The sequence below is a fragment of the Tupaia chinensis genome, unplaced genomic scaffold (assembly GCF_000334495.1).
Source record: "Tupaia chinensis unplaced genomic scaffold, TupChi_1.0 Scaffold138910_1, whole genome shotgun sequence".
NCBI classification, from domain to species: domain Eukaryota; kingdom Metazoa; phylum Chordata; class Mammalia; order Scandentia; family Tupaiidae; genus Tupaia; species Tupaia belangeri.
Window position 1 is genome coordinate 1,188,030 of NW_006198801.1, and position 12,094 is coordinate 1,200,123.

The 12,094-nt window shown below is 51.0% G+C and overlaps 1 protein-coding gene across 1 annotated transcript in view; it reads left to right on the forward strand.

Moving 5' to 3' along the window:
• The window catches only part of CATSPERG (catsper channel auxiliary subunit gamma), a 38,779-nt gene that overhangs the window by 20,502 nt on the left and 6,183 nt on the right, over positions 1-12,094 (forward strand). The window contains exons 9-22 of the mRNA XM_006161751.3: positions 1,175-1,312; positions 3,294-3,353; positions 3,524-3,643; positions 4,342-4,392; positions 4,506-4,635; positions 5,220-5,331; positions 6,964-7,122; positions 7,206-7,318; positions 7,959-8,172; positions 9,921-9,983; positions 10,090-10,288; positions 10,377-10,495; positions 10,668-10,748; positions 10,836-10,892. Of these exons, the coding sequence (XP_006161813.2) occupies positions 1,175-1,312; positions 3,294-3,353; positions 3,524-3,643; positions 4,342-4,392; positions 4,506-4,635; positions 5,220-5,331; positions 6,964-7,122; positions 7,206-7,318; positions 7,959-8,172; positions 9,921-9,983; positions 10,090-10,288; positions 10,377-10,495; positions 10,668-10,748; positions 10,836-10,892 (1,616 nt within the window). The remainder of the gene's footprint in view (positions 1-1,174; positions 1,313-3,293; positions 3,354-3,523; positions 3,644-4,341; positions 4,393-4,505; positions 4,636-5,219; positions 5,332-6,963; positions 7,123-7,205; positions 7,319-7,958; positions 8,173-9,920; positions 9,984-10,089; positions 10,289-10,376; positions 10,496-10,667; positions 10,749-10,835; positions 10,893-12,094) is intronic.

The following is a 12,094-nucleotide window of genomic DNA, read 5'->3' on the forward strand; positions in this document are numbered from 1 at the left end:
GAGAAAACCCCCCAAAAAAAAAAAAAAAAAGGCTGAAGTCGGCCAGCCAATGGCATAGCAGTTACATTGCTGGACTCCTACATGGCCAACCACGGTTCAAGTCCTGGACCCAGTGGCTTCAAAATCACACTAGGTGGGTGACGTGGCGGTGAAGGGCACTGGACTCCCACATGGCCAACCGTGGTTCAAGTCCCAGACCTAGCAGCTTGCTTTCTCGCCTCATTCCCCTGCCTTGCTCTGTTCCTCTCTGGTCAGATTAAAATAAAGTTAAATAAAATATTTTAAAAAAATCACACCAAGCGTGTGTGTGCGTGCATGGCCAAGGTCAGAAGGAGAATGGAGGAGAAGAGATTGCAGTGTGGCCACCCCCCCACAGGGGGTGATTTCTCACTTTCCTTTTTTTTTAAGTTTTTTTAATTTTTAAATTTTATTTATTCATTCACTTATTTAATTTGACCACAGAAAGATAGATACACAAAGACAAGGAAAACGAGAAAGCAAGCCACAAGGTTTGGGACTTGAACTGTGGTTGGCCATGTGGGAATGTCCAGCACCTTAACCATCATGCCACCTGGTGGCCCTAATTTCTCACTTTCCTTCTGTCTTTGTCTCTCTCTCTCTGGAGGATGCACATATCCTAAGGCAAAAATCTCTCAAAAAATAAAATAAAATTGGCTTAAGTCAAAGAAAGGAGGTATCTATCTATCAATTTACATAGCTGAAAAGCCCAGGAGTGTGTTGGTTTCAGACACAGTTGGGTCTAGGGGCTCATTGTCACTATTGGACAGCCCCTCCTTGCAGATGTCGGATGTCGTGGTAGATCCTTCCCCACCCATCTGCAGACATTCATGCCCCTCAGTAGCCCTAGGAAAGAACATCTTTTGGTTAGCAATTGCAAACTGTCTCTAATTTGGAAACAGTTAGAAATTGGTTCAGCTTGGAAGCAATCACTCTGGCCAGGAGAAATGGAAGGGAGGAGTCAACTAAACCCATGGACAGTGTGGACAAAGGGGATTTTCTCAAAGGCAGCTGGTGTTGTCTCCCAAGGGCCACCTAAACACCCTACTGAGCATGAGAGGACTGATTAAAGACTCACAAAAGCCAGGGAAGTTGGAGGGAGGAACAGGCTCCAGGTCCAACCACATGGGCCTGAAGCCTCATACTGGCCCCCTAGGCAGGTGGATTCGTGTCCTGGCTAACGAGTGCATCAAGAAGTTGTGCCCTGTGCCTTTCCATAGCAATGGCTCTGAGTACATATTGGCCCTCACCACTGGCAAGAATGAAGGTTATGTGCACTTTGGGACCATCACAGGTAAGGGGAGTGGGGTGCTGGCAGCCCAAGAGGCCCCTCCATACTCTCTCATCCCCAAGAATTGTGACTTCGGGCTCTCATTCCTCACCATGTGCCTTCAGAGATCCTAGGGTTGTTACTCTGAGGGGAGGAAGTGGGTTTATGCTTTTGTAAGGGTAGGGCTTAGAGGTATGTATCTTTCACATATTTGGTTTAAAAGAGCAAAAGCCTTATTAAGAATAATTTATTTATTCAAATAATTTGTGGACTTAATATGAATGAAAAGGCCAGGGGTCAACATCAGGCATGGCTGGACCCAGGGGCTCACAGACTATGTCATCAGGATTCTATCTCTTGGCAAGGTAATACAGCAAATTCTGGGGAGTGACTGCTTCATTACACCCTTGCTGTCTGGCTTTAAACAAGTGACTTGCTCTGACCTGCTCTTCCTCATCCACAAAAAGGAACCAATTAAAAAAAACAAAGGGAGACCAGCAGTTGGCGTAATGGCCATGCTGCTGGATTCCATGTAGTTAACCACGGCTTGAGTCCCAGACCCGGTGGCTTAAACTCACGTGTGTGTGCCCAAGATCCGAGAGGAGAATGGAGGAGAAGGGATTGCAGGGTGTCCATCCCTCCTGGGGGGTGATTTCTCGCTCTCTGTCTGTCTGTCTGTCTGTCTCTTTGGCAAGCACATGCGCCCTATAGGAAAAACCTCTAAAAAAAAATGGAACTAATTACAGACTAGTATCTACTTCATTGAGTTAATAAAAACTTTTTTTTTTCAAAAAAGATTTATTATTTTAATTTGACCAGAGAGAGAGGGAAAGTGAGAAAGCAAGCCATCGGGACTAGAACTCAAAACATGGTCAGCCATGTGTCCAGTGCCTTAATAATCACGCCACCTGCCGGCTCCTAATATAAGGATGAAATAAGTGAGGGGCTAGCAGGTGGCATGGTGGTTAAGGCACTGGATTCCCACATGGCTGACCGTGGTTCAAGTCCCAGACCTGACGACTTGCTTTTTCTTTCTGTCTGTTTCTTGTCAAATTGAATAATAACAATAAATAATAAGTCATTTTTAGAAACACAGTAAATGGATGTGAATACCTGATACAGTGTGTGTGAAAGAGTAGAGTCTGAGGAAGGACATTTAGAAGGAAAAAAGAGAGGCAAAGCACTAATGGGACAAAGAAATGTGGTATTATGTGTTGAAGATAATTTTATAGTTTTATCAACTAGACAAGGGAGAAATGTTTACAAGTTGGAATATTCACTTTGTAGGCTAAGTAATGTGATTGAATGTTTAAAAGAAAATGAAATAAAATATTTTTTTAAAAAAGATGAAATAAGTTACAGGCCGACACGTGGCGTGGCAGTTAAAGGGGCTGGATTCCCACATGGCGGACTGCAGTTAGAGTCTCAGGCCTAGCAGCTTGCTTTCTTCCTTTCCCTTTCTCTGTCTCTCTGGTCAAATTTAAAAATAACAACAACAACAACAACAATAATAATAATAAAAATAAATGGAATTAAATAAATAAATGCTTTAAAAAAGATTAAGTTGGTATATGTAAAAAATTAGAACTGTTGTAAGGACATGATGAATGCTATAAAAGGGTTTATTATGATTAGTCCAATGATTTGCTAGGCACTCAGGGAGTTAAAGGTGGCCCCAGGAGTTCAAGGCTCACATCACCCACCAGTTTGAGTTGCTCCAAGAAAATGAAAACAGCCTCTTCTCCTTGTCCTAACACAAACCCCCGGGTGCACTCCGATTACTCCATTCTGGGTCACATACCCAGACCTGACCTAATTACAGTGATCAGAGACAGATTTTCTCTGATAGGCCAGATGCAAATGACCAGGAGGCCAGAGAGTAAATCTGCTCCGGGACCCCAAGGACTAATTTAGAGGCGTAAGGTGGACAGTCAGGGAGTCAGTTTGCTGGGGTGCCGGATAGACTGGGATAGGATGGGAAGGGCCTGAGCATTTCTCTCCACAGATGGCCAAGTGTCTTTCCAGATGCTGCCCAAGGATGAATCCGTGTGTGCAAGGATGCTAGGTACTCACCTTCTGGATGGGTCTGCCCAGGGAGGCGGGCTGGGGTGGGGGGGGAGCAAGTGTGTGAGAGAGTTGTGTAGGGTGGGAGCAGTCTCGGGGCGGGGCATCCCAGGGAGGGGCGTGGCCGTCTCAGGAAAGAGGCCAGGCATGGGTACCACTCCTTCCTCTCAGCTGGCTCCTGCTCCATAACCTGGGCCCTGTTCCTCGGAGACACAAATGAACTACTGCTGCTGGTGGAGATCGAAGGCCACGCCTCCCAACCGTACTTCCAACTGATCAGATACAGTCTAGGTAATCAGGAGGACTCGGGGCTGGCGCCAAGGGGCAGGAGCCCAGGCTGTGCACTGCACGCCCAGCAGACAGAGAAGGACATGTTGCTCATGTCACTCCTGCATGAGGGGTGGCCATCCCTGAGAACAGGGCTTGGTGGGCTGAGAAACTGAGAGGAAGGCTGTATGATGAAGAAGCAGGGCAGAGGAGAGAGGGAGACTGAGGAGGGGGTCAGAAGCCAGCTCTGGAAGGGCCTGGGGATTTGAGTTGGGACCAACAGGTGGCATGGTGGTTAAGGCGCTGGACACTCCCACATGGCTGACCACAGTTCAAGTCCTGGACCTGGTGGCTTGCTTTTTCACTTTCCCTCTCTCTCTCTCTCTGTGTATCTAACTTTAGTCAAATTTAAATAAATAAATAAATGGATAAATAAATATGTAATTTTTTAAAAAAGGATTTGAGTTGTACAGGCTGTGCGCTGCACAGAACCTCAGCCGAGGCACCGCAGGAGACAAGTCCTATGTCCTAACAGGACTGCCCTCTCAGAGGCAGCGCCTTTCACACATCACAAGAAGGAACTCTAATTGGCTAGCCGGCCTAAGTGAGAAGCCCCTGGAGGGTTTTATGGGGGAGCAGGAGTTGGGAAGCTGATGATTTGCTCCTGCTTTGGGTTTGGGGAGCTCAGGCCTCAGATTTTTCTGTGTTCTCCTCCCATTTAGCCACAGATAACCTGGAAATCCTCTACAACCTCCCAGAATTTATCCCTGATGGTAAGAAGGGAAGGCAAGAGGTTTCAAAGGTAGGGAGGGTTTGGGAGGGGACAGGAGGGGCCCGGTGGCCCCACTTCATGGCTGTGTGTCCTCTCCTCCTCTGTTCCCTTCAGCTCGAGGCTTGGAGTTCCTGATGATATTAGGGGTGGAGTCTTTTACCAGCACCCCAATGATCCCCAAGGGCTTATCCTATAACCCGTACTCCAGCCTGCTGTTCATCTGGGGCAACTTCCTCCTGCTGAGGTAGGTCCCCATGACCTGCCCTGGCACTGGCATCTTCTGCCTGCCCAGCCCTATTAGGATTTGGCCCTTCTCAAAGTCAGGTCACAAAAAGATGGCCAAGTTCAGGAGTTCTCAGGACTGTGAGGGAGAGAACAGGGCTGGGGAGTCGGGACCAGGATGGAGGAAGCCAGTATTTTACAGCTGTGGGAGCCCCCTTTCCTCAAATAAAATGTCATGTAAGGCCCTACTCTCTGTGAGCAATAGAAGAGCATTTTCTGGGAACAGGTTAAGGACCTCTCTTACCCTCAGGGACCTAGGATCTCCTGAGCCACCACCATGGGTGGTTAGCAAGCTGCCAGGTTGGCCCAGCGCAACTGTTTTACAGATGGGGAGATGGAGACACTAAGGGCGGAAGATCCCCTAGGGGGATTGGGGAGGGGGCAGAAGCCAGGATTCCACCTTCCTTTGCACATGCCCACAGGCTAGTGAAGAAACTGGTTCTCTAAAGGGTCCCAGTGTTACACAGGCCTGGAGCTGGGGCAAGCAGACATTCAGTGTGTTCTACTACCCTTGGGCCCCCTTGTCTCCATCTCTGTCCCCTGCAGCTACGACAGTGAAGACTTCATCTACCTGGCAGACTTCCCCAAGGAACAGTTCATCAAATACCTGGTCAGCTCCTTCCGTGGGGACATGGTTATTGTCACGGAGAATGAGGAGGTGAGCTGCCCAGCCCCTCTCCCCACTTCTCTCTGCCTACCCACAAATGCCAGGGCCACTCCTTTTCCCTTGTCAGGGTAAAGGGACTCAGGGAAAGGGGGTACCACAGGAACCCTGGAGAAGAGTAGCAGATGCTCCATTTATAGCTAAGAACCCTGGAACTTGGTATAAACTTCTGTCCAAAGTCACACAGCAAAGTGACGCCTGAGCCATGATGTGATTTCCAGAGGAGGCTGTCTTCCTTCCTCCTTCCTTCTTTTTTTTTTTTTTTTGAGAGGTTTTTCTTACACCCCCCATGCGCTCGCCAGAAAGATGGAAACAGAGAGATAGAAAGCGAGAAATCACCCCCCAGGGGGGATGGCCATGCCGCAATCCCTTCTCCTCCATTCTCCTCTGGGGATCTTGGGCGCACACGCACACACGCCCGGCATGAGTTTAAGCCACTGGGTCTGGGACTTAACCACGGTCGACTACGTGGGAGTCCAGCGACATAGCCATTACACTAACTGCTGGTCTCATCCTCCTTCCTTCTTTTGTTCCTCCTTCCCTCCCTCTTCTCCTCCCTTCCTTCCTCCTCTCCTCCCTTCCTTCCTCCTCCTCCTCCTTCCCTCCTTCCTTCCCTTCCTTCCTCCCTCCCTTCTTCCCTTCCTCTTTTTTACCCTCCCTCCTTCTTTCCTTCCTGTCTAGGTTTTTGCCATAGGGGACATGCACTCACCAGAGAGAAACAGAGAGAGGAAGTGAGAGATCATCCCCTGGGGGATGGCCATGCCACAGTACCCTCTCCTCTGTTCTCTTGCGATTTGGGGCATGCACGCACACATGCCTTGCATGACTTTCAAGTCGCAGGGTCTGAGACTCAAACCAGTTTGCCATGTGGAAGTACAGATCCTTAACCTCCATACCACTGGCTAGGCCTGAGGCCATCTTTCATTCCATCAACACTGAGCACTTGCTGTTTGCCTAACCCAGTGCTGGGGACACAGTCAGCCCTGGGTCCTGTTCTCTCAGGGTCAGTCTGTTGGAAAGACAGACTCAACCCCAGACATTGATAGTTCAGAGTGGGTAGGGCCACAGTGGGGAAAACAACACCTACAGAAGTTCATAGGAGGGTCCTGATCCAGTCAGGTATATGTATTCAAAGAGGGCTTCATGGAGGAGACCACATGGAGAGAGGACAAAGTCCTGGAGGCTGAGGCTCAGGAAGGAGAAGTGAGGTCTAGTGTCTGATGTGTGTGGGGATGGATATCAGTGCAGAGATGGGAAACTGAGGCCAAGGTGAGCGCCTAAAGGCTGCTAAGAGTGAGGAGAACCAAAGGGCTCAGCCTTAGGAACCCTGGCTTTTAGAGGGTGTATGTGCTATGAGTGCTTAGGCCGCAAATAACAGAAACTCAAGCAGAACAAAATAGTGAGCAGGGTTATCATGGCAGGTGAGGGCTGGAGCTAGAGGTGGCCAGGCTCTGAGAGGCCGAGAAAGAGCTCCAGAGGGAAGGTTCAGAGGCTCACCTGGGCCCGACAGGAGGCAAGCTCTTATGCTTCCCACTCAAACAATGGGACCACCACATTAGGCAGAGGAAGAGGCAGGGTCAGTGGTCCCCACGGCCACAACTCACATACACCCTGTCTTCCCATCAGATTTGGTACTACCAGGAGAGCAGCTACCGGGTGTATCAGCTGTTCCCGTCCAAGGGCTGGGAGGTGCACCTCAGCCTGCAGTTGATGCATCAGTCCTCTGAATACGCCTCCAATACTACCATGCTCACCCTCTTCTATGAAGACAGCGAACTGTACCAGGTGCCAGGCGGGAGCTGTGGGGCACCTGCAGGCCCTGCAGAGTGGCTGACAACAGCTCTTCTGGCTCTGCCTTCCTCCTGCAGCTGGTGTACCTCCAAGATGGCAGTGAGGGCCGGCTGACCAAGAGACTCTTGCCTGTGGAGAAGATTCTGTCGTACCAGCAGTTAGAAAACCACTACCAGCTGAAGCAGCAAGGGTGAGAAGATACCAGACCACAACCGCAGTCTGAGGGGCGCATCAGGAAGGGCTTCCAAGAGGAGGTGGTACAGAAGCTGTGACTTAAAAGAGTGAGAAAGACTTAGCAGGTGATGAGGTGGAGAAGGGTGAAGGCAGGGGGGACCACATGGGTAGAGACTGAGGAGCAAAGGAGGTTGAGTATTCAGGAATGAGGAGAAAGTCCTGTGCAAAAGAGTGCACTGGTGACGAGAGGACAAGGTGAGCCTGGTGGTCACAGGGTAGAACTCCAACTTCCTTTTGAGGGTCCAGGAGAGTCATGGGTGGAACCAGAGGGTCAGATTTTACCATGTTCCATAATGAGCCTCCTGGTCTCCTGCAGAGGGATGTCACTAGGGAGGAGCCCTGGGAGACAACTGGAGGTGGGGCCAGGTGAGCAGAGGGGGAAAGGGAAGGCGAACCAGATGCTCAGGAAAGCAAGTAGGTAGGAAAGTGGGCGTGCAGGACTCCGGCACGAGGACCTGGGGGAGGTGAGGAAGACCAGGGCTGGCCCAGACCGCAGAATTCGCAGTGCAGACGTGGTTAGTGAGACCTGCCAAGGCGCCTGGTGTGCCATGCCTGGCGTCCAAGAGTCAGTCACCGTCTCCCACTGCCACATGCAGGAACTACTCAGCTCTGACCTTCACCAACCTCTGCCCCTTCACGGTGCTGAGGCTGCGGGATCTGCCCAAACCGCAGAGATTTACGCGCCAGGAGCGCTACCGCGCGCGGGCACCCTATGTCTTGGACCTCTCAGGCTTCCACAGTGAGGACTCGCTAGCTGTCTACCAAGGCCTGGTCTACTACCTCCTCTGGCTACACTCCAAGTATGACAAGGTGGGCGCCCAAGATGGGCAGGGCTGTCCCGAGGCTGCGTCTTGTCTGGGTCAGACGGAGCCGCACCTGCTTGGAGGGCAAGGCCACTGGAAAAGTGCAGTTGGGTTGGAGAGTCTGAGGTTATTCTGTGTGTATGTGGTGCGGGGGAGTTGGACAGACAGGGAGGGAAGGGCAGGAGGCAGGACCTGGCTTAAGAAGAGTCTTTTTCTTTTTTTCTTTCTTTTTTGAGAGTGTTTTTCCTATAGGGCTCGTGCGCTCGCCAGAAAGACAGAGAGAGAGAGAAAGTAAGAAATCACTCCACAAGGGGGATGGCCATGCCACAATCCCTTCTCCTCCATTCTCCTCTGGGGATCTTGGGCATGCACACACACACACATACACACACACACGTCTGGCGTGAGTTTAAGCCCATGGGTCCAGGACTTGAACCACAGTCGACAACATGGGAGTCTCGCAACATAGCCATTACACCAGCTGCTGGTCCCAGAGTCTTTTTCTTTTTTCTCTTTCTTCCTCTTTTTTTTGCTATAGGGTGTGTGCACTCGCCAGACAGACAGAGAGACAGAGAGACAGAATGCGAGAAATCACCCCCCAGGGGGGATGGTCACGCCACAATCCCTTCTCCTCCATTCTCCTCTCGGGATCTTGAGCACTCACGCACACGTGCCCGGCGTGAGTTTAAGCCACCGGATCTGGGACTCGAACTGCGGTCAACTACATGGGAGTCCAGCGACATAGCCATTACGTAAACTAACTGCTGGTACCTCTCAGAGTCTTTTTCTTTTAAAGCCTAGGTTTTGTTTTGCTCTTGAGAGAGATTTTTGATATAGAGCATATGTGCTTGCAGGAGAGACACAGACAGACAGTAAGAAATCACCCCCCAGGGTGGGGTGGCTACACTGCAATCCCTTCTCCATTTTTCTCTTGGGATTTTGGACACACACACACACACACACACACACACATACACTTGCACTTGCACCTGGCATGAGATTTTCATTTGTTTTTAGAGAGATTTTAGCTATAGGGTGCATGTGCTTGCCAGAGAGACAGACAGAAAGCGAGAAATCACCCCCCAAGGGGGCTGGCCATGCTGCAATCCCTTCTCCTCTAGGGATTTTGGGCACACACGCACATGCTGCTGGGTCTGGGACTTGAACTGCCATGGACTACATGAGAGTCCAGTGATGTAACCATTACACCATCTGCTGGTCCCTAAAGCCTAGGAGTTTTTTGTTTGTTTTTATTTTTTATTCAGAGAGACACCCCCAACAGGGTCCCCACACCAGGCTCATTCACCCCCTAGCCTTAGCCAGCCACACCTTCCTATGTGGGTCAGTCGCACTACTACTGCTGCGCCACCTTCTGGCCCCTTCAGCACTGCTTTGAAGAGAGGCTTCAGGGTTGTAGGTTGAAAGTAGGGTCTGGCCAGCAGGTAGTGTGGTGGTTAGTGGTGCTGGACTCCTACATGGTCAATCTATGGTTTGAGTCCTGGGTCTGGCAGCTTGCTTTCATGCTTCCCCTCTCTCTCACCTCTTTCTGTCTCTCACTGGTCAAATTAAATTAAATAAATAAAGTTAAATAATTTTAAAGAAAAGAAAGAAAGAAAGTAGGGTCTGGGGGCCGGCCAGGGTATATATCTTCTATTTTCATTTAGCGGCTGAAACCGAGGTAAGGAAAGGGTCCAGGGGTGACGCGTTCTTAGGGACCACGCCCCCACTGCTCACAGTGCCCGGTGGTCTTTGCAGCCTTATGCAGACCCGGTGCACGACCCCACATGGCGCTGGTGGAAGAACAAGAAACAGGACAAGGTACGTGGTGAGGGCTGGAGGTTGGAAAAGGGGTGGTGCCAGTATCCGCCCCACCTTCGTGCCCTGCCCCCGCCGAGCTGACTTGGCCCGTTGCACGCGTCCCCAGGATTATTACTTCTACCTGGCGAGCAACAGGCGCAGTGTGGGTGGCGTGCACATTGACATGGACAGCTACGAAAAGATTTACGACCTTAAGTCTGAGTCCAAGCTGCCCAAACACATTTTCCTGGACAAGGGCACAGTATACAGCTTCTCCATCCTTTTGTCTTCGCGGGAGCACAATTTCAAGGCGAAGCCAACTTTTGGTCGGTGGGCGGGGCCTGAGGTGCCTGAGGGGCGGGGCTTATGGCAAGCCTGAGAAAATACGCATTAACCCCTCCTGTGCCCGAGTAGGAACGGCTTTCCAGGTAGAGAGCCAGTTGGAACTTGGCGTGGTGCTGGCCCACCCGCGCTGCATCGATGTCGAGGTGCTTCAGAAGGTCTTTATTAATCGCAACTCAGTGTTATTCTCGGTGAGTTTTGGAGGGGAGAAGGTACTAAGTTGGGGGCTGGGCCACTGGCGGTGGGGGCTGTTACAGCTAGTCCTGCCTGCCACCACTCCGTCCAGCTATGGGTTATTTGGACCCTTCCTGGGTCCTCGAACAAGCTGTTTACGCCCTAACTTCTCCCCTCCCGCCATTCAAGATTAAGATCAAGGATAAAATGCTTTGCTATGACCAAGGCCTTAGTGGACATCACCTCATGAAGACCTCCATGACACTCAAGGTACGATTCCCGTCTGGAGGGGAGGGGTGCGGGGTTAGGAGAAAGCCCATGGGGACCCCCAGCACTGTCACTTGCTCTTACCCTCAGGTGGTGGGTACTTCCGGGAACTGCTTCAAGAGCACGAACGTGGGGGACAGCATGCAAGTACTGGAGCTTGGAGTCTGGGACCCTGTGCTGGGAAGGGAGGAGTTGGGTTGGGCCTCAACCGGGGTGATTCCTGGTGCTTGCTCTCCCCGGGATCCCAGCAATGCGTTCGTTCATTCGCCATTTCCTTCCTTCTCATTCATTTCCGTCCTTCATCTGCCCACCACTCACTCCTCCGACCCCTGTATTGACCAAGGAGTGTCCCTTCACAACTGTGTGGGTTGTGCACAAACTTGTGCGCTCCTCCTGGTGCTTTCCCGCCCGGGAGTACGATGTCTGAGAGACAGGCTGCTTTCCTCAGCTGACACAGGCGGCACAAGGGCTGGCGTGGCCCTTTCATACAGTACCTCCACCTGCACTGACATGCTCTTCGTTCGATTTCTTTTGGTCCTCGAGTCTTCTGTTCCTCTTGAAACAGAAGCAGACACTGAGGCTCAGAGGAGAGGGGTTAGCTGGCTCACGATTCTATAGGCTAAAAGTCCAGAAGCATCTGCTTGGTTCTGCCAACATCTGCTCGGCTCTGGTAAGGGCCATGTGCTACTTCATCTCAGTTACTGAGAACTCACTCCTGGAGTTGGCATTGAGGGGGTCACCCCCATGTCCCACACACGTCCCAACTCTGTGGCATTAGCTGTCAAATTTCAATATACGTTTTTGTGGACACACTCAAACCATAGCAAGCCTAAACTGCTAGAGGACTGGACATGTCATTAACCAAAATGGGCGCTGGACAGACCGAATCTGAGGTGCCCATTAGGCCACTTAGTGAATGAGTGATTAATATATAAAGTCTTGGCCTGGGCCTAGCATGGAAAGCACTTAATCTATTGCTACTGACCCCTTTCCCCAGCTGTCATCAAGCCTGGGCCACCATCTTTGGTTGTCCATGTCCCTTTGACCACTGGGTGAAACTGTTATGTCTTAACCCATTAAAATGGCCCTGGGACAGGACCAGCAGTTAGCATAATGGCTATGTCACTGGATTCCCACGTAGTCGACCACGGTTCGAGTCCCGGACCTGGTGACTTAAACTCATGTCGGGCACATGTGCGTGCGTGCCCAAGGTCCCGAGAGGAGAATAGAGGAGAAGGGTTTGCGACGTGGCCATCCCCCCTGGGGGGTGATTTCTTGCTTTCTGTCTCTCTGTCTCTCTCTGTCTGTCTGGCGAGCGCATGCGCCCTATAGCAAAAACCTCTCCAAAA